This window comes from Bos taurus, chromosome 15, assembly GCF_002263795.3.
Source record: "Bos taurus isolate L1 Dominette 01449 registration number 42190680 breed Hereford chromosome 15, ARS-UCD2.0, whole genome shotgun sequence".
Classification (NCBI taxonomy): Eukaryota; Metazoa; Chordata; class Mammalia; order Artiodactyla; family Bovidae; genus Bos; species Bos taurus.
The window spans coordinates 30684680-30712263 of NC_037342.1; the positions used below are offsets into that span (position 1 = coordinate 30684680).

Sequence of the window (27584 nt, forward strand, 5' to 3'; positions counted from 1 at the left end):
TGAATGATCAATGGTTTATTCAGGAGGGGAAAGCCCAAGCTGAATGTCTCCCTCCCCCGTGCCTCCCCCCATCCTCCCTTCCTCCCGTCCCCCCTCCCACCCCTGACAGCTGGCCCCGCTCCCCGAGGCCCCATGGCCCTTGGCAGGGATTAGTGAGAGGAGGGATGACCCTGCATTGGTGCTCCTGGATTGGGCTCCTCTCCAGGAGGCCCCATGACAACATGCAACGTGGAGAGCAGTCGGCGGGAGGAGGAAGACTCTGGTGGGGGCAGTGGGTGAGGGTGCGGGCAGGGTGTAGGCACCCTTGAATATAAGTGCCACTGGCTGCCAGCCCCGCCACACTCTCACCTGCCTGCTCGCTTCCCATTGCCAGGGAGAAACACAATTATGGAACTAATGAAATTCCGCAGGTAAACTACATTTCCCTCAGAGCGGCTGGGCCAGCAGCTGTCTTCCTGGGTTGGGTATGTCACGCCAACGGCCAATGGAATGGCTTATCTCAGAAGAAAGGGCTATCCTGACGAAGGCCCTCCTGGCGGCGAGGGGAGCCCGTCCTCAGGGACCACACACTCACGGTGGATGTGGGGAGACCCAAGGCTGGGCAGGGTGACCCCAGGGCACTGGGAGCTTTCCGTCTGTGGGGGCCAAGGGCTGCGGCCCTGCCAGGCTGGGCACTGGTCAGCAGGACCCGAGCAGGGCACATGGAGCCAGTCTTCTCCTGGATCGGGGGGCAAGCTGCCAGGAAGAAGTGGCTCACACGGATGGGAGGCAGGCAGCTCTTGTGGCCAGGTGCCTACTTACTGCATTGTGGCATAGGGATCCTTGGAGAGAAGTAGCCAACAGGCCTGGAGACAGCAGGGCTGGGCAGGGAAGGTGGGCGAGTACTGCGTGGGCACCCACCACCGGTCCCAAGAATCCTGCCCAAGAGCAGGAGAGTGGTGGGTTAGGGGAGAAAAGCCCAGCTGTCTCCCACCTCCATCCGAGCACAGGAAAGATGGTGACCCTTAGTTACAGAGCAGGAGAGGCCTGCATGGAGCACGCTGACGATGAGGAAGGGGGCGGCCAGGCGGCCCTGAGCTAGCGGGCTGAGGGCAGATGAGAAGGGTAGTGAGAGCAGTCGGCGGGGAGGGCGGGGGTGGCGGGGCCTCGCTCCAGCCCATCTGGAACTCATGGGGCCTCGTTGGACCCGATCCCGTTGCCTTTGTTGACGTAGAAGGGCCGGTAGTGCGACTGTGTGGGAAAAGGAGAGTGGTTAGGAAGTCCGATGGCATGCATGCCCGCCAGCCAGACCCCACACCCTCACCTCCACCAGGAAGCAGCAGTGGTCTGAACCCCAATAACCCTAGGGCCCTGTGGCCTAACCTGTGAGCTCCATCTACCCTGGGACTGGGGTGGGCGCCAGTGGTATCACAGTCTCCGGGTTCACATCCTGATTAGAATTCTTTCCACCAGTTGACGGGTGAGCCTGAACCTCAGCCTGGTCAAATGCTCTCTCCATACCCAGGAAGCCCCTCCCAGCACCATCGTAGCTCCCATTCATCCATCGTTCTCTACTCTACAGACCTGGTGTGGGGCTTTCCACAGAAGGACTCACTGAATTTCCACAACCACCCAATTAAGTGGGTTACTATTAGGAAACCCATTTTATACATGAACAAACCAAGGCACAGAGAGGCTAAGCAACTCGCCCAAGGTCCCTTAGCTAGTAAGCAGAGGCACTGGGATTCGAACCCCAGCAACCTGGCTCCAGAACTCAACCCTCGCCTCCACCCATGGCAACATAGCACTTCTGAGTCTCAGGGGTTGGCCTCTGCTCTCTCTGCATCATTCTCCCTGACGGAAGGGGGTGTGGAGAGGGTGAACCACCCCCCAGCCCAACACAGACTGGGGGCCTCCCCCCTTGCAAGCCCCTCCACCTCTCTCATCCTGGTCCCCTCATCAGGATTCAGAAAGCATCTCTCAGGACAGAGAGGGTGACAACTTTCCTGCCAGCCCTGTGTATTACATCCTGCAGCAATTTCATGAAATCAGCACGCCCCTCTCCTCCCAATCACTTCATCAGGGCCCTGAGCAACCACTCTCCAGGCTGCAACAGAAGAGCACATTTCAGCTGCAGCTTGCCCCTGAGAGTGCCCTAGACCCTAGAGGGTCTCCGGAAGTGGCTTTGCCCTTGAACTGGGTCAGAGCCTTGGCCCATCTCACACAACACTGACCTCAGGAGACCCCAAGGGCGACCCCAGCTGCTGCCTTGGGCCTGCCTGCCTGGACTCCTGTGTCTACAGTAGCTCCTTGCCTATATCTGGTCCACCGTGGAACTGGGGGCCTGTGGAACGTGAGGGCTAAGAGAACTTAGCTCTGGCCTTGGTTAAACCACTCATTAAACAATGGAAGAGACAGAGATTCAGGGCAGGGAGAGATGGCCAAAGTTCCTCAGCTGCTTAGCAGGAGAGCAGGGCTTGGATCCAGTCTCCTGATCCCCAGGTGCCAGCCTGGACCCCTGAAGAGTCAGTAAGGTGAAGTGGGTAGGCCCAGAAATGGCCAAAGCCTTTCTTAAAGGAAGGGTGGGTCAAGCAAATGGATGGCAGGTCAGTGAATAGTGCTGTCTTATTGAGAGCTGAGCGGTGGGTGGGCACAGAGCCCCACGGCATCTGGGCAGGATGCTCCCAGCACATACACACCGATCCCCTACCTGTTTCCTCCCAGGCTCAGGGTCACAGCACATGAAAGTCAGAAGACTTAGGAAGTCATCCAGGCCATCTGCCCATGTTACAGATGGGAAAACTGAGCCACAGGGAAGAATGACTCAAGTTGGTGAGAGGACTGGGGCAAGAGCCCAGGCATCCTGACTCCCAGGCCAGCCTCTGCCCATACTAGCACCTGCCCGCATCCTCCCCACTGTGCTGGTGCCAGCTGGGGACCGCAGAACCCTGCCCTGCCAGGCATCTCAAGGTGGTGATGAGTCTTCTGTGCTGGGACTGGGGCTCTGGGATGGTGGGAAAGTAGGGGGCGGGTGGGGAAGGACTGAGCCAGGAACAGAAGCCTTCCTTTTTCTTCCCGTATCTGCTTTTTGCAGCCCTGCTCTTGCAGTGGCCCTGGGCCTGGTTCAAATTACACATATCATCACTCAGTTCCATCGCCAGCAAATTAAAGATTCTCTTCCAATTAAACCAGCGTCAGTCACTCTTTGTAGCCAGGAGCAAATCATCTCTATGTTCTGACCTCCAAATACAAAGACAGTAGGGAGCCAGGGGCTCCAGGCCCTGTGCACACAGAAGCCACCTCCATCCAAGGCAGCTGACTGACCCCTTCAGCAGGGCCTGGCGAAGGCCTTGGGAGAGAGCATTCCCAAGAGGAGGCCCAGCCTCCACAGGCCCAGCCTCCAGCTGTCCATCAAGGACAGCCCCTGATCACTGAGGTCTTGGGCGGGGCTCAGTATGTCAGATCTACAGATATTAGAGATCAATCCCATCTCAGCACTGCATTGTGGAGTCCCAAAAGGGGCTCTGACTCATCCTGGGTCCCACAGCTACCAGGTGGTTGGACTCCAAGACCATGCTCCTTCTTGTCCTGCTCTTTGATGCCCCTACTCAGCGACATTAGCTATCGAATCTTAAATATCTCTATTCCCAACTTCACAGCCTCTGTTTCACCCACACTATCATCCCAATGGCCTCTATGCTGTCAGAACTAGAGATGCACCCCCAGGGAAGTGGGACTCGTGTCCAGGATGCCAGTCCCCCATATTCAGCATTTTGTCCACCATTCAACAAGCAGAGGCAGCCAACAATCATCTGCAAATTTTAAAAACTGCCCACTTTACAGACTAGAAAATCAAGGCCCAGAAAATCTGTGCTTACCCAGGCCCCCTGCCTATCAGGCCTTGTCTTTCTTTACTACCCTTTGCTGGAAGCTGGTGTTCAGGCCACTGCCTCCTCTCTCCATCCTGTGGCCAGGAGATATCACCATGTTCCCACAGGCCCTGGACAAGTGATGACCAGATGCCTCTGGGAGCCCCATTCAGGGCCCACTCTGGACATGCTAGTGCCCAGGTGGGGGACTCCTCACTCACCAGTAAAGTCTGCTTGCCAGATTTCCAGGTCTGGGGCTGGGCCTTGGGGCTCTGGCTCCTGATGAGGGAAGGGTAGCCTGGGAAGACAAGGGGCTCCAGTCAGAGGGAGTACAGGCTGGTGTCGGGGGCTCAGGGCTGGAGCAGCACAGATGCCCTCTCTAAAGTGACCTCCAAGCTCCATCCAGCCCATTACCAAGTGTAGCCGGGGGGTTGCCATGGAAAATCCTGAGGAGGTGGGCCGGAGGGAGGAGGCACCAAGGCAGACAGAAGGAGGAGGAGCAGGCCAGGTGGGCTGGGCCAGGCAGCAGGGGAGCATCACCCCAAATCCAGGCCAGGATCACACCACTTGCAGGGATCGCCACCCACACCCCTGCAGGCTTACCCCAGAGGCCCCTCTCCTTCCCTCCCCAAAGCCCAGGAAAGCCCCTTTATAAGCACAGTCTGCCCCATCTCCACCAGGAGGTGCTCATTCCAACTCCCCGACCCCTCCCCTGCATGGACAAGGCTCCCCACCGCCCGGCCTGCCTCCGGCCAGGCACTGCGCTGGACTCCACCTAGGTCTTCCCTGTTCCTGTTGTCCTGGACTGCACGGATAATAATCAGCGGTCAGAACTGGAGCCCAGGTGTGCTGGACTCGAAACCTACCCTCTTGTCCCACCTCCCCAGTTCATTTTCCTTTTTCCTGCTTCCCAAGCAGGAGGCTGGGGCCCAGAGAGTGGCAGTAATGTGGCTGTGGTCCAGGTTTCAAACAGCAAGTCCATGGGGCGCTGTCTAGGTCTGGGGTCCTAGAGATGCTAGTCCGGGGCAGCGCTGTCTGAGCCCACCTCCCCATCCCTCTACCCCAGCCCAGCTGGTTTGTAAGGGGCTCCATCCACAGAACTGTGAAAAGCAGTATCAGCCCTCAGCCTGCAGAGACCGACGAGGCTGCCTGGGAAGGAATAGACTGACCTGGACATAGAGGAGCTCAAGAAATTAATAAGGTCTGTCTTGGCAGGGGCAGGCTGGAGCCCTGCACTGGGCTGCTTGAAGAGCAATGAGCTGGTCAGGCCCAGAACCACCCGCAGCACTGCCGGGCTGCCAGCGAGGCTGGCTCTTCCCAGGGCTGACACTTGGCAAGAAGGCAGAGCCAGAGCAGAGAACCTGGCTGTCTCCCTGCATCTGGGGGTGGGGGCAGCCTTGGAAGGAGAGGAGGAAGCAGAGAGTCCCTCAGGTCCTGAGCGGGAGGTTAAGACAAGGGGGGAATTCAGGTCACTTCTCAGTTCCCAGAAAGAAAACCCCAGGCCAGCCACGAGAGAGGTGGGGATGGGGTGGGGTGGGGTGTGGTCCAGGAGACCAGCCTGTACAGCAGGGAGTATCCGGGGCAGGTAGGCTAGGATGGTGGGGGGGCATGCATCCTCTGCCAGGGGGCTCTGGGGAGATGGGAGGGACCAGGACACCCTAGAAGTGGCAGAGAGCCCCATAGGATATCCCAGTTGCCCTGCTGTGGGAGAGAAAAGAGAGGTGATGCAAAACAGGCGGGTACCAGGATTATTTTTAAACAGCCCACTGCCATCCAGTGGTTTGGAAAACTCTGTGGTGGCCTGTCCCAAGGTGGTGAACTGATAGGGGACTTTCCCAGTGCCTGCCAGGAGAGAGAGAGCCATTAGCACTCGTCCTAGGAGGGGTCAGAGGGGTCACCCGTCCTGCGGGCGCTGCTGCTCTTGAAGCACTCACTCAGCCCTCCCCAGCACCCCCAGAGTAGATGCAGGTGGGAGCCACTGGGCAGCCCATGCCCAGGACCCCCATCTAGGCCAATTCTGAGCAGATCTGCATGAAGATGACAACAAGTGTCCCAGGGGTCCTGGTGTATTTGAGGAGGGGCTCTCCTAGAGCAAGGGCCCCTCACCTGGAGAGACTGTGGACCTCCAGGGAGATGTTGAGGAGCAGGAAAGCTCTGAATCACACCTAAGGGGGGGCCATCTTTCCTGCTTGGTGGCCTTTGAGCCACGCTTGACCAGAGAGCAGGGAAGGACCTGCTGGAAGCCAGACAGGCCAGAGCAAGTCCCATCGCAACCCTGACCTGGGGATCCTGCAGTCTGGAACCCTCTAGTCATATCCCCTTGCAGGTAGATCCCAGAATCCCACCCTGGGTAGAGGCTGGGACCCAGCCCAGAAAGGGCAGCTGGATAAGCAACTGTCTGAGGCTGTTGCCTGGGGGTCCACCTGCGCCTTTCCCACCCGAGCCCAGCCAGCCTGCTTATCCAGGCTCCCAGGCCAGAGGTCTGCCAGCTAGAAGGCAGATAGACCTGCTGCCTCCACCCCCAGAGCTGCCCCGTGGACCTTTCAGAAGAAACGTGAGGGCTGTGGGTCCACTGGGAGCTGGGGTCTGGCTCAGGCCAGCCCCTTGGAATGACCTCAACCCCAGGGGACAGGAGGCATTGACCACTCAGTCTTGTCAAAGAGCTCTGGGGGCAGAACCAGACTCGGGAGGGAGGCCTTCGAGATCACGTATTCCGCCCGGCCCAGAGGGGACTTGGCAGGCCTCTGGCTCTGTGGGAGGCTGACAGGTGCTTGGGCCACAGGGTTCTAGAGTCACCTGAGGCTGGGAGTCACTGGGTGACAAAGTTAAATAAACTTTCTGCAGTAGGAAGATTCAGGAGTTAAGCCTGATGGAAGCTCCCGGGGATGTTGGGGCACGGGGTACAGAGGGTGTGGTGTGTCTCCCCCACCCCCGACACTGAGCCCTGTATCACAGTGCATCCTGAGGGACCCGCATGCGGTGGCCCAGCCCTCCTGACAGCAGAGACCTGATGGAGGCGGGGCATAGTGAGCAGAGACCAAGGCAGGGCTTACAGAGAGCCCGGAAGGCAAGGGCCCGATGCGGGTGAGCTCACCTTTCAGGGAGAAGGAGGAGCTGCCTTGCACTGCAGGCACGTCGTCAGAGCTCTGAATGGTGGAGGAGTATTCCCAGACCCGGGAGGTGTAGTTACCTGGTGGGGAAAGGAAGCAGAGTCAGCCCTGAGCGGCCTGGCACGTGGGGGTTGGGTAATGAGCAGAGGCCATTTCTGCAAATCTCTCCAGCCAGGAGGCAGCTGAGTCCTCATCACACCTCTGACCAATCCTTCCTGCCATCAAGCTGTCCTTCTAAAGCATCGTCCTGTTCTTACTCTCAGATTAAGGAACAAAGTCCTTAACAAGACCCCCCTGATGCTCCCACGCCTCTCCACCACCTCCACTTCCTGGCTTCCCCTCCCCGTCCCCTTCCCGTCCTCACTCAACACCCCAGCCAGGCTGCGCCCTGAGCTCCTGATGCACACCAGGCTCACTCTTGCCCCAGGCTTTTGGCACAGGAGAGTCCACCTGCCCCCCGACACTTAGTAAATTCATGCACTGGGTCTTCAGGCATCAGCTTCCATGTCATCTCCCCCAAGTCAGCGTGTGTCTCAGCCCCATGCCCCGTATCACACTGTAGTTACACGTTGAATGGTCCATCTCCCCCACTGGGTCTGTGGGGGCAGGTGGTGTGCCCGTCTGACCCAACCTTCCACCCAGTGCCCGGCACCTAGCCTGGTTCCTGGAAGGCGCTCACTGTCCGGCTGATGGATGAATGAATGAGTGAAGGAACAAATAAACACAAACACAAGCTAAAAGTCGGAGACGGAGACAGCTGCTACAAGCCCTGAAATTCTGTGTGCCAGGATGAAGCAGGCTGTGATGGTCCATTTGCAGATGGATATAAAGAGAACTGGGGACAGTGTGGCAGGGACACCACGAGGGCATTCGAGAGCCTTCCCCGGCCCCCACACATGGAGGCCTGCCCACTCCAAACCCTCCCTTTCAGCAGCTCCGAGCACCGTGGCTCCACTCAGTTGAGCTCACGCCTCAGAGGCACCCCCAGCCCTGGAGATCTCCTGCTGCTGCCTGGTGGGGGGGAGTCAAAGGTCAGATGGGGTGGGGGGCTGGCCGTCTGCCCCATCATGAACCCCCGCCCATAGGGATCTCTGACAGAGTCTGCATTAAGGCTCTCACTAAGCATGTCCACCCAAGGCTCCAAGGGGCCATTTTCTTTGCCCTCTCATCCATCCATTCATCACCCCCTCTTCCTCCCATTAAACAAGTGTTTGCTGAGCCCATCCTTCTGGACCCTGAAGTGTTAGCGGGGAACAGGACAGACCCAGCATCTGCCTTCACAGAGCTCACAGCGTCCGGTGCCTGTGACAAACCCAATCCTGGACATAGAGGCCTGGGCACTGCGCTGTCCACGGTGCCCCAACCCCCAGATCTCCAGATCTACCAACACTCCCACTTCCTTCCTTGCTTCTCCAGACCCCTGGTGCTGTGTCCCCAGGGACTCTGGTGGAGCTGGCCCGAGTCCCCTCCCCATCTGCATGTGGCACACACCCAGGAGCCCCCCGAATCTGGGTCCATCAAAGGCTGGGCCCTGCCCTCGGCAGAGCAGTGCCCTCCGCACTTTGGGCAGAGGAGGGGACGCTGCACTTGGCAGCTCTCCCTGGGGAAGCACGTCTCCACCCCCATTTCACCCCTTCTGGGTCTTAAGGACAAGTCGCCCGCTTACCTCCTGGCAACCATACCTCCTGGGTCTGCAGGGATGGCCCATCCCATAGCACACCTGACTTTTCCTTGCCTGCTACCCTAGTCTGTTTTAACCAGTGTCTGACTTTCTGACACAGGAGTGCACAAATCAGGAAAGGTCCCCTGTGGACGCCTGGCCTGCCACCTGCTGAGGGAAGTCTTCACACACCTCACCTTGGGGTCCGCTTTCCCCAACTCATCCTTCAGGGAGAAGACCTTACGGACTCAGGGATTCCAGTGATGCGGAGGTGCCTGGCTGCCTTTCCTCAGCCGAATGATGTCACACACACGCGTACACACAGGCACACGTGCAAACCACACGGACACACATACACATGAACACCCCCTAAGCTTGGTAGGACCCCTCCTCACCCATCTCCAGGCCAAGCCCACTTCAGCTCCCCAAGTCCACCTCGTATGGGGAGTCCAGCCCCCTGCCCGTCACCCAGCCCCCGCCTGCTGCCTGCATGGCCCCACACAGAGGCCCTACCACCCTCTCGCGAGCCGCCTCCTACCTTTGGTACCATACAGGTTGTTAAAGTTCTTCTCCTTGGAGAGGCGGCTGGGGGAGGCTGGCTGGTACGAGGTCCTGGCCCCACCTGTGAAGGGGATGAGGAGGGGGCTGTCATCCCAGAAAGGGGGTCTGGGTCAGCCGGGGATCCTGTGGCTCTGACTTCAGGGGTGTCAAGCAGGAATCCTTGCCCCCCAAAACAGCCTGGGTCAGGACCTGGATTCCACCACCAAAACAGCACCCTTGGGTCTAGGATAAGGCGACCACGTATTTTACCATTCAGATCGGAGCAGTTTTGAGAGTGAGGGATGATGCTAGTAGTCAGGCTGAGGGTACCAGTGTAAACTTGGAGAGTCCTGAATGGACTAAGATGTATGGGCATCCTAATTAGGGGCTTTGAGGGTCACCAGAGCCCCGCTGCGCCAGGCCCTGCGTGCTGAGATCCCAGAGGCTGGGTGAGAGGTGGGGTGTCTGTGAGGAAGTTGGGCCAGGACCACCGTGGGGGCGGCGGTGCAGTGAGGGCTGCCAGCTGGAGGGGCTGCTGAGCTGGGACCATGAATACCTCCCCACCTGGGTATGCTTTCCCCGGGGATTGGCCCTAAATGGCATGGGTTTCCCTCCCTCCCCTATTTGGGCTCCACAACCATCTGGGGAGAAAGGCAGAAAGGGGCTCCACACCCTCACTTCACAGATGAAGACATCGCATGCGTGCGTCAGAGCGTGCATCGGCTCCTGCCCTCCTGTCTAACCAGCCCCACTCCCGTTCTGGAGGAGAGCAAGCATGCTAAACCTTCACACCTTCGGTCCATCCCTCTCGCCCCTCGCCCTCTGTCCATCACAGTCATGCCCTCTCTACCAAGCCCTCAGCCCCTCTTTCAGGGAGCCTGGAAACTAACCTCTCCTCCAGAAGTCTCATTGCCCAGCCCCACTGCCCCAAAGCTCCTGGACTAGGGCCGCTGGCCCCGCTTCCTGACCTCTGTGCTGACTCTCCTTGGCCCCTCCCTTGTCTCTGTCTTGAGCCTGGGAGCCCCCAGAGGGCAGATTTCCTCCTCCCTCCTGCCCCGGGTGCAGGGGCAGAGACTGGACGAACCTGTTTCTTCTGCCTACAAATGTCACAACCTGACTCACGGTCGCAGAACTGGAGGCTCTCCTGGCAGCTGAGCCCAACCCCCTCCTTCTCAGGTAGGAATACGAAGGGGCAGTGACCAGCCCAAGGCCACCGGGCCCTGGCTCTCCAGTGACATCTGGGCGGGTCCATGCTTCTTCCTCAACCCCCCCCATTATTACTCGGCTTCCCTCCATCTGCGACAGAGCAGGCCAGCCCCGCAGGGCCAGTCGGGGTCTGATATCACCCTGGGTCTGGTCCTCAGAAGCTGGTGAGCCAAAGGTCTGGACCATAGCCAGGGATGCTGGGACAGCTGATCAACACAGCTCATCTTCCCAGAGAACTAGGCACGAAGGACAGTGCCCCAGGGGAGGGAAGGAAGTAGAACTCACCTGGCTGGCCCCCACTAGGAATGTAGGGCAGGGTACCTGCGCCCAGCTGCCTCGTCGGAAGCCCAGGTGTTGTTTTGATGTTGGGTGGGGCGGCCGAGGTTCCTCTCTGCTGAGCTCACCTCTCCAAATACCCTCTGGGGTCCCTCCCGCTGTGCTTGAGAGTCTGAGGGTGTGAGTCAGTGCCCAGGGCCTCAAGGCTCCCACTCCCGGCCCCTGGTGTCTTCCCCAACTCTCCTGTCTCCCCCTTCCCTACATACCCTCTCTTCTCCTGACCCCCGACCTCCAAACACACACGTGCATGCACCCCTCTGTCTACCGGGCACACCCACCCTTATGTAACAAGCATCACAGTGGTTTGTTTGTTGCTGATGCCAAAGAATGTGACGGGCTACCGCAGGGCAAGGACAGGCCAGTGCTGGTCTCTTCCTTCACCCAGCTGGGCAGCCGCCCATCAGGCTGGCCCTCACCCGAGCCTGGGAGGGAGGGCTGGCTGCCTGGGGGAGGGGGAGTGAGGAATTTACAAGAGCAGCCCTTGATCCCTGCCCCCACTGCCTTGAGGAGCAGGATGGTTCTGGAGGAGCCAGCCCTCCTCCAGGACTACAGAAATCTAAGCAGAAGCAAAACACAGCTCAGCCTGGTGGATGGAAGTGGATGAGACTGTCAGGAGTCCCTCTGGAAGGAAAGAGAAGGAGGTGTGGGCTGGAGGTGGGGGTGGGGGGTGGCACAGGGCAGGGGAACCAGTGGAGCAGGTGCCAAATGGAGAGCAAGAGGAGGTGCTGGTGACTGCATCAGTAAGCAGGCACAGGGCCTCCCGGGTGGCTCAGTGCTAGAGACGCAGGAGACATGGGTTAGATCCCTGACGTGGGAAGATCCCCTGGAGAAGGAAACGGCCACCCACTCCAGTATTCTTGCCTGGGAAGCCCCATGGACAGAGAAGCCTGGCTGGCTACAGTGCCTGGGGTTACAAAAGAGTCAGACATGACTTGACGTTAAACAACAGGCAGGTCCAGGCAAGGACCTTCCCAGGCAAGTCCACGAGGGTCGCCCCCTGGGGAACTGGGCTACGTCTCTCTTGGACCTGCTCTCAGCTGCAGACCCTCTCCCTTCTCTTACCCTTGGGTGTCAGATACATGGAGTATCTCTTCATGGCGTCTGGAGCACTCCACTCGCTGGTGTAGCTGTTACTGTAGTTGTTCATGTAGCGATGGTCACCACCTGGGAAGGAAACAGCTCAGGTCAGCAGAGGGACAGGTGAGGAGGACGAGCTGGCCCACTGGGAGCATCACTGAGTCAGCCTGTGGCCCCTCTGCCCCAGGGAGAGGCGAGGCCCCCAACCTCAGAGACGGTGGCCCCCTGCCCTGCACCCGCTCTGGCCCTGAGCTCCTGGTGGGTGAGGGAAGGGCTCAGTGGGCCATCCGGCCTTGCTGGGACTGGTTCCTATGAGGAGACGGTGAGCACAGCATTTTGCAACTAACGAGGTGCTACTGAGTTCCATTTCTTGTCTGATGTGTCCATCAACACTTGGGCTGGTATGAAGATACCAGGGTGGCAGATAGGAAGATTGGGGCTCAGGAGGTGAGTGAAGCCACTGCCCAGTGTCACATGGCCCATAAGGGCAGATTTGGGATTCGAGCCCCCATGCCCACTTCCTGGCTTTGTACCAGCCACTGCTGACAGCCCAGGGGATGGAATGAGATCCCAGCACTGGCCTCCAGGCCCAAGGATCCAAGTGGCTGAGTGGAACCGTGCAGAGGGGAGTGAGCTACTCAGAAGGGGCACCAACTGCCCCCTCCTGGCACCCACCAGCAGAGCCCTGAACCCTAACAGACCTGTGGCTCCACGCTTGCCCTCCACCCCGTTCCTCTCTTGCTACTTCCCTTCCCTCTCCCTTTCTCCTGGGCAAGAGGAGGAGTGGGGGACTTAGACCCTCACCCTTCATCTCCATCACATGGGCCAAGCAGGGGCCTGGCGCACAGTAGGCACGTCATGATGATATTGGTCCAGCTCCCTCCCCACCAAGCCCAGGAGGGAGATGCCCTGGTGTCTCAGCCCCCGCACCTTTGATGGTGAGAACTGAGCCCCTGGCTGGGTGGACAGACTGCCATCAAGGAAGAGAGGATGGTCACCCCAAGGTCTGACTCACCGGCCACCCACCTCCCACCTCCTACATCCAGACACACTCCCAGCAGCACAGCAGTGACAAAACGCCGACTCGGAGGCCCAGGGCCCCGGGCACAGCGGGCACAGAGCCGCTGACGTCAGCACGACCCATCCTGCGCCCAGCAGCGGTCTCCCCGCACACCTTGTGCAGGCGCAGGGCCACACCTGCACAGAGGCCGTGGCCAAACAGTCATGGCCTAGAAACGGCACGTGGGCGAGTGGCGGTGGGAGGGGGGGTCCCTGCGCCCCTGAGGCTCGCAGGCCACCCCAACGCAGCCAAGGCCGTCCTCATGGGTCTGGCCCGACCTCAGCTGAGGAGCTCCCCCAGCAGTTTGGTGCCCCAGGGAGCCTGACCCTCACACCCCCTACTCCTCTGCAGGCCACCACGAGCAGCAGCTTCTCCAATGAGAAGATGTGGGCGGAGGGTTTGAATAACAGAGTCTGAAACCCAGCTCGCCCCCTGCTTAGCCATGTGCCCTTTGAAAATCTCCTTCGTCTGTGAGATGTACTACATCCCGCTGGTAGACTAAGATAATACAAGGGAGGCGCTTACACAAAGCCAGCATCCAGGGAGCACCGGATCACAGAGGGCCATCCCTGTCAGGGTCGCTGCCATCGTCATTAGGAGGATTTCAGGACCCAAGTGCCCCTTGAAGCCAAATGATTGTCTTGCGGCAGTGGCTTATCTGTCCTCAGGGTGGCAATGTCCCTCACATCTCCCGGGGAGAGTATGTGATGTCAACATTCCCAAGATATACAGACACCAGCCCTTGAGTCCCAGCCCCTCAGTGCACCACACCCCCTTCTCATGCCCCAAAGAATCACATACTCCTTTTGGAGACCAAAGACAGGGTCACTTCCTCTGGGTGTTGCAGCTAGAAGTCATTAACTAGGCTGCATCCTCAAGGTCTGGGCCACCGGGTGGAGCTTGGGGAAAGTGTCCAGCTTCGGGCCCTAAAGGGATGGGCTGGGACTGGTGGAAAAGCACTTAACGGGGCAGTTTCTCATGTTTGGAGGCTTTCTATGAAGATGATTCAGATGCCTCTGCAGAGGACAGTGTGATTCAATAGAGAAGCTGACTTCAGGGGAGCTGGTGAGTCACTGAGACATGTGCTCAACCACGCCCAGCCAGTCCACCAGGCCAAGTCCACCTCTGGGCTCAACACTGCTCAGCACAGCCATGATAACAGGCAAGTTCTCCCTCCAAGCATGCATGCAGTTCTAGGTCATGTCCCCTGGAGCCTACAAAGCCACCAGATTGCAGTCTGGCCCTTACAATTTGCAGCATCCACACGGCTCCTGGCTTAGGTCCCCTAGTCAGACGCAGGGCTGTAAAACCAATCCCTGAGTTTGATGAACAATCCAGGGAGAAGACATTTGTCCCTAGCGGTGCATCTCCCTAGCCAGTGCCTGGGATGCTCCCCTGGAGGCCCCTTGTAATAGCTGCATACCTTGGGCAGCAACTTCGAGAGAGGAGGGTACCATCTCTGAGTCCTTGTCCAGACACCCTTAGGTGAGTTGGGAGGCTGGAAACAGTGAGGTCCCAGCTGGTGGGGTGCCAGCCTGAGCCAGGCAGTAGGAACTGACCTGGGAGAAAACCTCCAAGGCCTTGGGGCCCACCTGCGGGAGGGGACTTACCATTCTCCATGTGGTTCCTCTCAATGAAGTTTCGGCTCAGGTCCGCCTTGCACATCTTCTCGACGTGGCGCATGCACACATTAAGCAGGTCATCCTTGCAGTTGCCCAGCGCCTGCCCCAGGCCCTCCCCCTCCAGCAGAACGTGGTAGGTGGGCAGGGGTGGGGGCAGGGAGTAACTGCTCATCAAAGCACCGAATTCCTACCAGGAAACGAAAGAAGCCATTAGTGTCCTGGGTCTTTAGGAGCCACGGGGACCCACAGTCTAGCCGGAAGATTCAACCGGGAGCCAGAGGAGGTGGGGTCTACATCCAGCTCGGCTATTAACTGGCCTCACTTTTCCTCACTGGGCACGCATTTCTTATTCTTCTGTAAAATGAGAGGGTTTGACTAAAATCCACTAGATGGGGACTTCCCTGGCGGTCCAGTGGTTAAGACTCCATGCTTTCACTGCTGAGGGCACGGGCTTAATCCCTGGTTGGGGAACTAAGATCCCCACAAGCCAAAAAATAAAGTTAACTTAAAAAAAAATAACTAAATAAAATCCACTAGATGCTAATACCCCTGATGGCACTAGCAGTGAGATATGTGACTCTGTGGCTCCTGTCTCTTAAACTGGATGCACGGTGCCTACCCATAGGGTTTTATTTGGGTTTATGGGAGGAACACAAGCTGCAAAGTCTTTGGGAGTGAAACCACCAAAGAAAGGCAAGGAATTACTAGCATTGTGGGTCAGTCACAGTGGTCTCTTCCCCTGCGTGTGCCCACTCAGTCCTGCCTCTGTTCTCTGGCACGTCTTACCTCCTTTCTCCCTTACTGAAGACTCTCTTCTTTTCAAATCCTAACGGGCTTTCAAGACCCAATTCAAGTTCCACTGCCTCCACAAAACTGTCTCCATCCTGTCTGCCCTTGCCAGAGCTTCCATAGGCACTTATCTCCTGAACCATAGGCTTTATCACTTAATTACACGCTCTTCTATATTCTCTAATTGTACGTGTCTTATCTTCCCAGCTGGATTGCAGTTCCTTGAGGGCAAAAACTACATCTTCTACCTTTCTAGTCTCCACAGCACCTAAAACAGTACTGGGTGTATAGTGCCCAAAATACTCTAGCAGATGGAAGGATGGAGGAACGGATGGACAGACCAGATCAAAGAAAGCAAATCCACACACTTACTTGCCACCCTCCCATACCCAAAGCAGGCATCGCTAATCTATCACAGAGCTATTTCCTGAAGTACTGAGCCTGAAGTACTATTAATACATAGTTGGTACATGGTGATCTTTGTGTGCCATCTTTAAAGTAGGTAGGATGGCTCAGATGGAAATTAAGTAGACAGATGGAATGGAGCTTAGAGGGATGGATGGATGATGAGTGGTGGATACATGGATGGATGGACAGTGGATGAGGATTTGGGTAAGTAGATGGAAGGAGTGGGGGACTGGATGGGATGGAAGGAGTTGGGGGCTGAGTGGGATGGAAGGAGTGAGGGGCTGAGTGGGATGGAAGGAGTGGGGGGCTGGATGGGATGGAAGGAGTGGGGGGCTGAGTGGGATGGAAGGAGTGGGGGGCTGAGTGGGATGGAAGGAGTGGGGGGCTGAGTGGGATGGAAGGAGTGAGGGGCTGAGTGGGATGGAAGGAGTGGGGGGCTGAGTGGGATGGAAGGAGTGGGGGGCTGAGTGGGATGGAAGGAGTGGGGGGCTGAGTGGGATGGAAGGAGTGAGGGGCTGAGTGGGATGGAAGGAGTGGGGGACTGGATGGGATGGAAGGAGTGGGGGGCTGAGTGGGATGGAAGGAGTGAGGGGCTGAGTGGGATGGAAGGAGTGGGGGGCTGAGTGGGATGGAAGGAGTGCGGGGCTGAGTGGGATGGAAGGAGTGAGGGGCTGGATGGGATGGAAGGAGTGGGGGGCTGAGTGGGATGGAAGGAGTGGGGGGCTGAGTGGGATGGAAGGAGTGAGGGGCTGAGTGGGATGGAAGGAGTGAGGGGCTGAGTGGGATGGAAGGAGTGAGGGGCTGAGTGGCAGCAGAGTTGCTCATTACCTGCAGGAACAGCACCGAGTCGCTGATGCTGTGCAGCTGCTCCCTGATCTGCTTGTCGTCCTGCAGCACCTTGGCCCTCTCTTCCAGAGCATCCACGATCACCTTCACCTGGTCCACTGCATCCTGCTCCCGCTGCTCCAGCGCAGCCCTCACTTCCTCCTTCTGCTTCTCCAGGTCCCGCACCAGGTCCCGGAAGCTCTGCTCCAGGATGGCCTTCTCATTGGTGGTGAAGCTCTGGGTCCAGAGTGAGGGGAGAGGGGAGGGGGTGCATCTTTATGTTCCCAGCGTAGAGTCAGGGCATTTCTACTGTCCCCGCCCTGCAAGCCTGTGCAGCCAAGAATCTCATTCAAAGGCATCACTGAGGGATCCTATCTCTTGATCGAGATGACCAGGGTGTTTTTACAGCCCACCCTTCCTTATCCCTCAGCAGCTCCTCCCACTCAATGGGTTGACATGAACCATCATTCCACGTTTGGGAAACTCTGTGGGTCCAAAAGTTCCGGGGGAGTCAGGGCGTGTCCACTGAAACCTCAGCCGGAACCAAGCGTCGTTCAGAAAGTGAACTGATGAGCTGTTTATGTAGCCAGGTTCAAGAGCAAGAGCCCAGGCCCAGGCCTGCCGCCTCCAGGCCGCACCAGTTGCGGGGAGACCCTGGGCGCTGCTCACCTTGATGCGGTCCTTCTCCTTCTGCCACTTCTCAGCTTCATCTTCTATCTCAATGATCTTGAGCTGCAACTGCTCCTTTTGCAGTGACAGCTCTGTCTGTAGGGAAGGAGCCGGGGTTGGAGGAGAAGTCAGGGGGAGGAAGTGGAAAAGACCCAGAGAGTCAGGGAGGAGGGCCCACAAATCATCACTCTGCCCTTCATTCAACCAACACTCACTGGGCCCTTGAATATGCCAGGCACTGTGCCAGTCACCAAGGATCCAGCAACAAGTCAAGCGCCACCTCATTGTAAACTCTGGACTCTGAGGCTGGGCAACCCAGCCATGTCTTTGTAAGGCGGACCCTCTACCAGGCCCTCCACCCAACGTGAGCAGGAAGGAAGCTCATTAGGGGGTTCCCGCTCCTTTCAATGGACCTGGAGCCATCGGCGAGCAGCTTACAGGAGAAAGGGGACCCAGCCCAGCTCAGCCCAGCCCAGCCCAGCCCAGGGAGCGTCCCATGGCAGTAAGAGGGTACAGCATTTCTATGACATGACATGAGGCTTGTGTTGCAAGCAGGAGTCTGGGTTGCCGCCAGCGGGGAGTCTGTCTGGGCAGGCACAGCTATAAACCTGTTTATGGGAAATGGAGCGCAGTTTGCAGTCTGGGCAAGATTGGGACTTTATTCAAGTCCCTGGGGGAGGAGAGAGGCCAGTGAGCAAGGCAGTGAGGGTGGATGGGAGAAGGGAAAGAGAGGGTCTAGGTTCCCTGCTCAGGAAGAGAACATGGGCTGTCAGGGTCTGGGGTGGGTTGGGAAGAGGATCTATCAGGAGTGAACTGGGACATAAGCTCTGATATGGAAAGTGTGGATAATAGCTTCCTTCCTTCCTTCCGTTGGAGAAACGCCCTTCTCTGAAAAGCAGCTACAACACAAACAAAAGGGGGAGCATGAACCATGTGGATGCTCAGTCACTCAGCTGAGTCTGACTCTGTGACCCCGTGGACTGTAGCCCTTCAGGCTCCTCTGTCCATGGGATCTCCCAGGCAGGAATACTCAGGTGGGTTGCCATTTCCTTCTCCAGGGGAATCTTCCTAACCCAGGAATCGAACCCACACCTTCTGCTTTGCAGGCAGACTCTTTACCCGTTGAGCCACCGGGGAAGCCCGCATGAAGCTAAGGCCAATCCAGTCCAGCCAAGAGGCACCTCTTTTGCTCTGTGGGTTCCCCCCTGGTGCTCCCAAAACACCTTCCAGTTTGAAAGGTAGGTGGGTGATCTCCACCTGAAAGCAGGAAGACTGGGCGTCCGAGAGCACCCCAGAGTGCTCAAAGTCTCCCCGTTACACTGGATTTTGAACAGAGTCCCAACCCTTTCCAGCCATCTCCTTGAGGAAACACAAGAAGAATCAGGATGTGGACGCCACAAACTACCAGGAATGTGAGCTCTGCTGGCAAGGAGTCCTGAGCAGCTGTGCACACACGTCACAATTCCTGGATGCTCCCCCAGGCCAGGGGATGCTGGTGGGTCCCTGGTGCAGAGACCAGGGAAGTGGACTGATGGAGGAGAGAGCATCCTGGCTTTTGTGGAAAAGAGCACTGAGAAGCTGGTGGGGGAGGTGGGAAGGACTGGGGCGGGAGCCGAAAAGCTCCCAGACCCGAAGCCCCAGATTCCCACCCCGCCCCTCTGCCCACACCCCAGGGATCTCCGGGCCGCAGACTCTCAGGAAGCCAGCGCCCCACCAGCTACACACGAGAAATCCCACAACATGGAAAATGCCACCAGCCAAGACGGGAAATGTTTGTGAAGAGGAATAAAAGCAGATGAGGATGGGGGTTTGGCCCAATCTCTGGACAAAGGCTGGGAGAAGCCAGCTGTCCACAGACAGGGTGGAGGGAGGGTGGAGAGCAGAGACAAAAAGACCCCACATGGACAGTGGAGACTCTGCAGGAGGCGGGCGGAGCCAAGAGCCCAAAACACAGGTGGGCAGAGCTGGTGGCCTGGAAGGTTCCTGAGAAGCCTGGGACTGGTAATGGGTCCAAGCTGTGAGAAAGAAGCCTAAAGGCTGAACAGTGCTGGGCAACTTTCCCATTCCTGGATAACCCCCTCACCCCCTCATCTGCAGCAAGCAAGGCCTGAGGAGGGTAGGGAGGGGACGCTAGAATCCACCTCCCCCTGCAGCTGAGATGTTGTCACCAGCCCAGAGATGAGCGGCTGGCACTGGGGCTCCTCACCCCCACCTCGCACCCAGAACAAGGAAAGCAGAGAGCAAACGTGCATTCACTCCCCAGGCCTGGGGCAGCGGTGACAGGGCAACTCTTCCATGAAACAAGCCTTGGGGAATCCAGGAGCCCAGAGGTTCGAATCCAGTTACCACCACCTCCAGGCAGGTGGCCTTCACAAGTTACTAAACTCCTCCATGCCCCAGCCACTCCATCTTTCATGGAGGTAGGAAGAGGACCACTTCCCAGGCAGGTGAGACTCTAGAGAAAAGCACTGACCACTGCTGTGTCAGGCACCTTCCATGGGCCAGAGCTCAGAGGGGAGAGGACAGGGAGGCAGGCAGGCCCGCAGGGCACAGGTAAGTGGGGAAGCAGGCAGGGGTGAGCAGGTGGGTCCTGGTGGTGTTCAGTGGTTGGGATGGTGTGTGCTGGGGTCCAGGTGTGGTGTGTACACCATCAGGATGCAGAGTGAAGTGTACAGAAAGGAGGGAGGTCAAGACATCAGGCTGAGAATGTGAACTGAAGTGAAAGTTGCTCAGTCATGTCCGACTCTTTGTGACCCCATAGACTGTAGCCCACCAGGCTCTTCTGTCCATGGGATTCTCCAGGCAAGAATACTGGAGTGGGTAGACATGCCCTTCTCCAGGGGATCGTCTCGACCCAGGGATTGAACCCAGGTCTCCTGCATTGCAGGTGGATTCTTTACCATCTGAGCTGCCAGGGAAGCCCTGAGGATGTAGAGACTAGATGGTGGATAACTGAAGATTGGAGGATGTTGAGGGAAAACAGAAGAGAAGGAGGATAAACGGGGTGCAGGCGGGCTACCCCCTGTGAGCGGTTGAAGGTTTTCCTAGAGAACGGGGAGGTGAGGAGCCAGTGGAATGCACAGAGGTCTGTGCATTGGGAATGTCTTACCCACAAGAGCACAGACTCACTGGCCAAGAGGGAGGAAGATGGCACTGAGTCCAGAGGAGGGGGAGTCCAGGGGCTTTAAAACAGTGAAGAGCCTCAGCCAAGGGCAGCAGGAGTCAGCCCCTGCGGTCCAGCCTGTGTAAGAGAGGTCGGGAAGAGGGAGGCTAGTAGGAGGGGATGTGCCGAGGAGAGCCAAAGATGCTGGCCAGTGACCTGGGAGGGGTGGAGGGAGAGGCTGCCAGCTGATCTGGAAACATGCACGGGCAGGGTTAAAAGCGGAGCCTTGCTGTCTGCAGCCGTGGGTGGACGCATCAGTCAGGGCGGGGGAGACCGGTCTCCTGGTTTCTTTGGGGCACTGGGGAAGTCAACACAGGCGGAGTGGAGGCCTCGCAAGCCCCGACTTGCCGAGCACAGTGGCATCTTGGAAGGGACCTTGGGCTGTGAGTTCTGTGCTACTAGAAAGGTCTTCTCTCATGTCTGGGGTGAGTGCTACCCTGTTAGGAGAGGAGGGTTTGGGCTGAGACCTCTGGGGATGTGAACAGCATCCATTTAGTCCTTGGCAATTTTTCCCTCTGGCCAGGCTGCACAAAAGCCAGATGAGGCAGGAGTCAGAAAACAATGACATATGAAGGTTCTGAAATCCTGGGTTCTCCTGCCACCATAGAAGGAAGGACCCTAACTGCTTTGCTGAACATCCACTGTGTGTCTGCATTTCTCCTTTCATCTCAAAAGCCCCCTGGGGAGGTAAGCCGTGTTGTCCCCATTGTACAGATACAGAAACCAAGGCCGAGGCAGATTGAGGAGCTTGCCTGAGTTCTCCCAGTGAGGAAATGGGAGGACCACGACACAGAGACAGGACTCAGCTCGGTTACATGGCCTCAACTCCTGGGCTGTTCTCTGTATCACCCAGGACGTCGTAGTGCCAGGCCTCCCCACCCGCTACCTCATAGACAGGGCAATTCATGGATTCTGCCTCTCTCCCTGTCCTCCCCACACCTCCCCATCGCCCCCTAAGGCCCCGCTTTCTCCTTCTCCTCCCTGGGCTTGCTAAGTCATTTCAGTCGTGTGCGACTCTTTGCGACCCTATGGACTCTAGCCTACCAAGCTCCTCTGTCCATGGGATTCTCCAGGCAAGAATATTGGAGTGGGTTGCCATGTCCTCCTCCAGGGGATCTTCCTGACCCAGGGATCAAACCTGTGTCTCTCAAGCCTTCTGCATGGCAGGTGGTGGGTTCTTTACCACTAGCATCACCTGGGAAGCCCTTCCCTCCTCCCTAGGAATCTGATTAAATCCCCTGATGTCCGATGGGGCCTCAGCTTCTGTCGGCTCCACCCTGTCTACACCTCCCTCTGACTTCCTTCTGCTCACCCGCTCTGCCTTGCCCAGACCTGCTCCTAAATGCCTTCTTTGTTCCCTTCTCCCACACTCCGCCTGTTGCCTCTCGCTCTGTGGCTGGGACGGGCCCTGCGTAGGCCACCCAGCCTTGAAATCCTTCCGGCCTTGGGGGAGCAAAGTGGTGGCCAGCAGCTGGTGGTGCCTCGGCCGGGACAGACAGGGCCTCCAGGTGCAGACACATCTGAGCACTCACCTGGACAGGTGTGCCTGTGCTGCCCCCAGGGAAGGGGAAATGGGGCCCCTCTGGTCTGAATTAACCACGTGGGCCATTGGCTATGACATTTGCCAAATGAGCCAGTTAATTGCCAAATTTGTACTTCCAGACAAATGGTAATTATCTGGATAAGAATCTGAAATGCTGGATAGATTTCCCCATTCCCACCCAGATGTCAACCAGCCCAGTATTCGTCGGCTTCGTTGGGACTCACCGTTCCTCCTGCTTCCTTGGACGTCAGGATGCAGAAGGGGCAAGATGGGGGGCAGGGAAGAGCATCATTCAAGCGGATTCCAGACCAGCAGTGGGCCCTTGAGAAGTTACCCCACCTCCCAGGCCTCCATTTCTTCCTGATAAAACTGGACTAGGTTCCTGATTTCCAGCCTGGCTACACATTAGAAGCCCTGAGAGTGACTTAGAAATGCAGGTCTCATACCCTGAACCAGAACCTCCCAGGGAACCCCAAGGAGCCTCTGCCAAGCCTATGAAAACAACATTTAAAATGTTACATGGTTACATGGCCTCAACCATGTAAAATGGTGAGAGAGAACAGGCTGGGCTATGGCCACACTGAGTTTGAATCCCAGCTCGGCCACCCCCAGCGCTGTAACACTGGTTAAGTCTCTCGGCATTTCAGATCCCATTTTGTCACCTATAATATAGGTGCAGATATTCCCATCCGTGGGACTGTTGTCAGGAGTAACAGTGTAAATGCCCAGGCCAGCGCCTGGCACATCAATGTACTCCAAAAAGATGAGCCATCTCCTGCCCTCCTGCCTGGCACTCTCTTTCTCCACGTCCTATCTCTATACTTCTCTCATTTGGTCCTTTCCTCCTCAGCACCCACAGAGGTCATCCCACCTCCTTTCTCACTCACCCTTTCCAGGGGCAGTTTTCCCCCCAATATCTCCAAGAAGAGTGGTCCCAGACACCCCCCAACCCCATTCCAGGCCTTTAGCCACCTGGCTCCTCTTTGTCCATGGTCATGGTGGTCCACCCAGAGAGCCCCAAAGCCCAGACCAGCACATCTCCCAAAGCTCAAAGACCAGCAGTTGCCCATGGCCAGCAGCCTGGCAGCTCAGACTTCATGAAAAAACTGGGCAACAAGACCAGAGGCAAAGCCACAGACACTGGCGGCAGAAAGGTGCTGAGCCAAGTGACGGCGTCAGGAGAGTGGCCGAGGTGTTGAATCTGAGCTGCACTACTGAGTTAGGACCTCGCCCTCCAGAGCAATGCTTGTCGTGAGTGCTCCTCCCCATTGCCTGGCCAGACTGCTGACCTAGAGCCCAGAGAACCCACAAAATGGCAGACTACCCTGCAGCAAGAGTCGTGGCCAGGAATCCTCCACTCTGACCCGATGCAGCAGAAGGTACTCGGGAGAGACAGAAGACAGGCCCTGAGACACAGAAAAAGATAGATTTGTACATTGCAAGGGCTTCCCAGTTGGTGCTAGTGGTAAAGAACCCGCCTGCCAATGCAACAGACGTAACCTGCCAATGCAACAGACGTAAGAGACGTGGGTTTGATCCCTGGGTCGGGAAGATCCCCTGGAGCAGGGCATGGCAACCCACTCCAGTATTCTTGCCTTGGAAATCCCGTGGACAGTGGAGCCTGGGGGGCTACCGTCCATGGGGTCACAAAAGAGTCAGACACGACTTAGCAACTAAACAACAACAGAAATCTCATCAGTCTAAGCCAGAGGCAGAGGAGTGCAGCTCAGGACATCTGTGGACCCTCCTTGCGACATTCAGAGTGGAACTGGAAACCTTCTGATCTTGGGTCGGCAGAGGAAGGCCTGTCATGTTGGCGGCACGCTGAGTAGCCTTTCTCCAACACCACCTCTGCTCAGATTCTGCAGAGAGGGAGGCCCAAACGCACTGCAGCCCGGGGTGTGGTCTACAGTCTCATGCAAGAAACCATGATAGATCAGTGATGGCCTCATCGGGGCCTCACCTACTAGCCTGCAGAACGGGTTCTGGACAGGACTTCTTGCAAAAAAAGTTGTGTGTAGGCTGATGTTTGGGTCTGCAGGGGCTGCCTCTGAAGATGTCAGGGCTGACAGGCTCATTCACTTTGATCCGTCAACCTACCTAAGGTTGCTCTGTGCCAACGCCCCCAGTGTCTGACATTCCAGTGGGGCTAGGCTTGGACAAAGAGCTCCACTCCATCTCTGTCTCCACTCAGGTGCTCAGCACCACCCTTCCCTGCCTACCTATGCTGCAACACACACACGCACACACACACGCGCACACACACACAGTCTGAAGCTCCCACCATTTAAGTCGCTCCAGTGGATCAGACATTTCCCCCTGAGCCCCTGTAAGGCACACGCCTCCTGAATCCCATCCCCCTTCCCCCAGTTGCTCTCAGACACTGAAAGAGGACTCAGGGGGCTTATTCCTTAAGCACTGAGCCTGGACAGGTCCCTTCCTTCCTCTGGGCCTGTGTCCCCATGCAAGGTGGAGAGGAGATGGCAAGATTGCTCATTCTCCATCCAGCCTAGCATTCTGTCCTCTGCAAGTTGATGTTTACTTACAGCCACTGCTGTGTAACTAGGCGGATGCACCCCAGACTGGTTTGTGCGTCTGAGCTCTGCCTCTTGACCTACATCACGAGCCCTAGAGCATGAACTCCAAGTCCCAGGTACTGCCAGAGAAAACTGCCCAAGACTGTCCTGTCCTCTGGGGCACTCAGGCTTTTCTTAAGTGGAGATACCCTGGTTTCAAATAAAATTTGGGACAAAGCCCTACACATATAACAGATAAATAAGAGTTGTTGTTGTTGTTCAGTCACTAAGTTGTGTCCGACTCTTCTGTGACCCCGTGGACTATAGCCCACCAGGCTCTACTTCCATGGGATTCTCCAGTCAACAGTACTGGAGTGGGCAGGTGCTGGAAAATCCCATGGACAGAAGAGCCTGGCGGTCTACTTCCAAAGGGTTGCAAAGATTCAGACATGACTGAGCGTGAGCATGGCACAGCTGCTTGCAGAAGCGATAGGAACCCGGGCCCCTGCCTTCTTGGCATCAGTTTGCCCCCCTCCTCATCCCTGACGTCTCAGGACATTCCTAAGAATCTTCAGGCTCCAGGGGGTCATTTGAAAACTTCCAATCTAGTCCAATCCCTTAGTTTCACGGGAAGGGAAACCAAGCCTGAGAGAACATAAGGGACTTGTCCCCTGTCTTACAGCTGGTTCGAGGAAAAACTAGAACTGGAGCTGAGGTCTCCTAAAACCCAGCCTGGGGCTCTGCAATTTCTTGGTTGTGGTGGTTGAGGATAATTAACCCGCATTCTGTTTTGATTCCGTAAGTCAAATCCTGGAGGAGATCCATGGCCCCTGCCCCATCTCCATCTCCCTGTCTGAAGCCTGAAGCCAGGCTGGGGTCAGGGAGTTAGGGAGACTCGGACCACCTTTTTTTCCTGGGCCAAATGAGGCTCCTGAAAAGGCTCTTTGAGTCTTTTGTCATCTCTGACTCGTCTCTCCTGCCCAGGAGTATGGGTAGGAAAGAGTGACCCACAGACTTCAGGTCAAGAAGGCTGGGCACAGAGGGGGGGCTGTGCTGCCCCATTCTGTGGGGTGCAGAAAGCAGAGTCCCCTGCCTTGACAATGAGCATGGCTGACCCCGGCTGACCCCTGGCCGCCCCATGTCAGGGGACTGTGTTGTTGAGGGGGGAGCAGTCCCAGCATCTGTGGAGCCACAGATGAGCCCTTATCCCAGCACACCCTCTCCAGGAGAAAGATGTACCACATTCACAAGCCTCCACACGCCTCTGCTCCTCCCCGCAGAAGCACAGGCAGAATCATGTACACAGAAGGCATGCAAACACACTTACCTGCCACATGTACAGTCATATGCAAACATCCATGTGCAGATATAAACACCACATGCATATAACACACACACACATATGTACACCCCTCCCCACCGACTCCAACCCTCACTAGGCAATGGCCACACACACAAAGCACTGAGGGTCCAGCTGAGGGAAGGATAAAGGAAGCTGCTGGGCGTGTCAAGACTGGCTAGGGGATCAGACAGAACAAGAAGGAGCCACTGTCCTACAGAGACCAACTCCGAGGTCAGGGAAGAAAGGGTCTTGATGTGGTCCCCAAATTCCCCCCTCCTCACCCATGACTAATCCCCACGAGCCAGTCCTCCTCAGCTAGGAAGAATTCTCTCTCCCTTAAGTAGAAAGAGGTGGCTTTCCCAGTGGCTCAGATACTAAAGAATCTGTCTGCAAGGCAGAAGACCCGGGTTTGACCCCTGGGTGGGGAAGATCCCCTGGAGAAAGCAATGGCAACCCACTCCAGTATTCTTGCCTGGATAATTCCATGGATAGAGGAGCCTGGTGGGCTACAGTCCATGGAGTCACAAAGAGCTGGACACAACTGAGTGACTTAGCACCTAAGTAGAAAGGAAGGAAGAAGCACCCAGCCAGGCAGAGAGCCCAGGATGGAATGCTGATTTCCTGGCCTGACTTGAATTTATCCTATGACCTTGGCCAAGGCCCCCATCTTTGCTGAGCCCCTCTTTGTTCATTTAGGAGATGACTTGACTCCTGAGGCCTTAAGGATTGGGGAACCATCTCTGACTCCCAGTCTGGGGGTAGGAGGGGAAAGAACTGTTTTCTGAACGAACCAGGAACAGCAGAGAGGTAAGCCCCAGACCCTGGGAGCGCCCAGTGGGGAAAATGAGGTGGGAGCGTACTGCGAGGAGGCCAGCTCTTACCTCCTTCTCGGCCTTGGCCTCTTCCACGGTCACGGTGCTATGGTTCTTGTGCTCCTGGAACATGCAGAGGTAGCAGATACAGGTCTGGTCTGTCTGACAGAAGAGCTCCATGGTCTTGCCGTGCAGGGGGCACTTGCGGGCCTCGAAGTCCCGGATGGGCTCGAGCAGCTGGTGGTCACGGAAGGCGGCGCCCTCCAGGTGGGGCTTGAGGTGCAGCTCGCAGAAGGAGGCCTGGCACACCAGGCAGGACTTGACGGCCTTCTGCTTGTTGCCGATGCACGAGTCACACAGGACCTCCTCGGAGCCCGACTTGGAGCGCAGGAGGGTGCTGGAGTCGCCCCGGGGGTAGCTGTTCCGCCGGATATCCCCGGGCTCCACGATGGACACCGAGGGCTTCCGGGGCTCTGAGAATATGGATCTGCGCGGCTCCCCCTTCTCGGCAAAGGTGACAGGAGGCTTCTTGGCAGCCCCCAGCTGGAGCCCGGCATAGGGCGACCTCCTGCCTTCCCCAGAGTCCATGCTGAAGTAGCTGGAGCCCTTGTCATCCACCGACTCGACAAACTGGATGATGGGCCGCCGCCACTCGCTGCCGGAGAACAGGGAGCTCTTGCCTTCGCCCGGCTTCAGGGCGCCGCCTGCGCCCTTGCCCTCGGCCACCTCCCCGCCGTGCCCGTTGGCAGTCTTGGCCTCTTTGCCTTCAGCTTTGACCCCATTCTCCAGGCTGCCGTTGGGGCTCAGGGAGCTGCGGACATCCCTGACTTCCGGGCTGGCCCCACTGCTCCTGGAGGCGTCTGCAGCTTCCATCGCGGCTCACCTGGCTGGTCTGTGTCGGCGCGCTGGGGGTTTGGGTGGGTGACCTCTTGGGCGGCGGCACCTCTGCAGGACTGAGACAGGTAGCCACGGAGCCTGAGACACACCTACCGGGAGCCGAGAGGAGGGCCTGACACAACGGGCAGGCGGGAGAGGCAGGCGGCTCCCAGAGCCAGCAG

The 27584-nt window shown here is 57.4% G+C and overlaps 1 protein-coding gene across 2 annotated transcripts; it reads right to left on the reverse strand.

Annotated features, from left to right (window-relative positions):
- On the reverse strand, nucleotides 1-27584 carry TRIM29 (tripartite motif containing 29). Of its 2 annotated transcripts, XM_024975289.2 has the most exons (10): nucleotides 26596-27584; nucleotides 17151-17246; nucleotides 16485-16718; nucleotides 14448-14646; nucleotides 11763-11864; nucleotides 9157-9240; nucleotides 6943-7038; nucleotides 5592-5690; nucleotides 4070-4146; nucleotides 1-1230 (listed from the first exon to the last, which is right to left on the reverse strand). In XM_024975289.2, exons 1-10 carry the CDS (start codon nucleotides 27397-27399, stop codon nucleotides 1168-1170), a joined length of 1854 nt encoding a protein of 617 aa, XP_024831057.1. In that variant the 5' UTR covers nucleotides 27400-27584; the 3' UTR covers nucleotides 1-1167.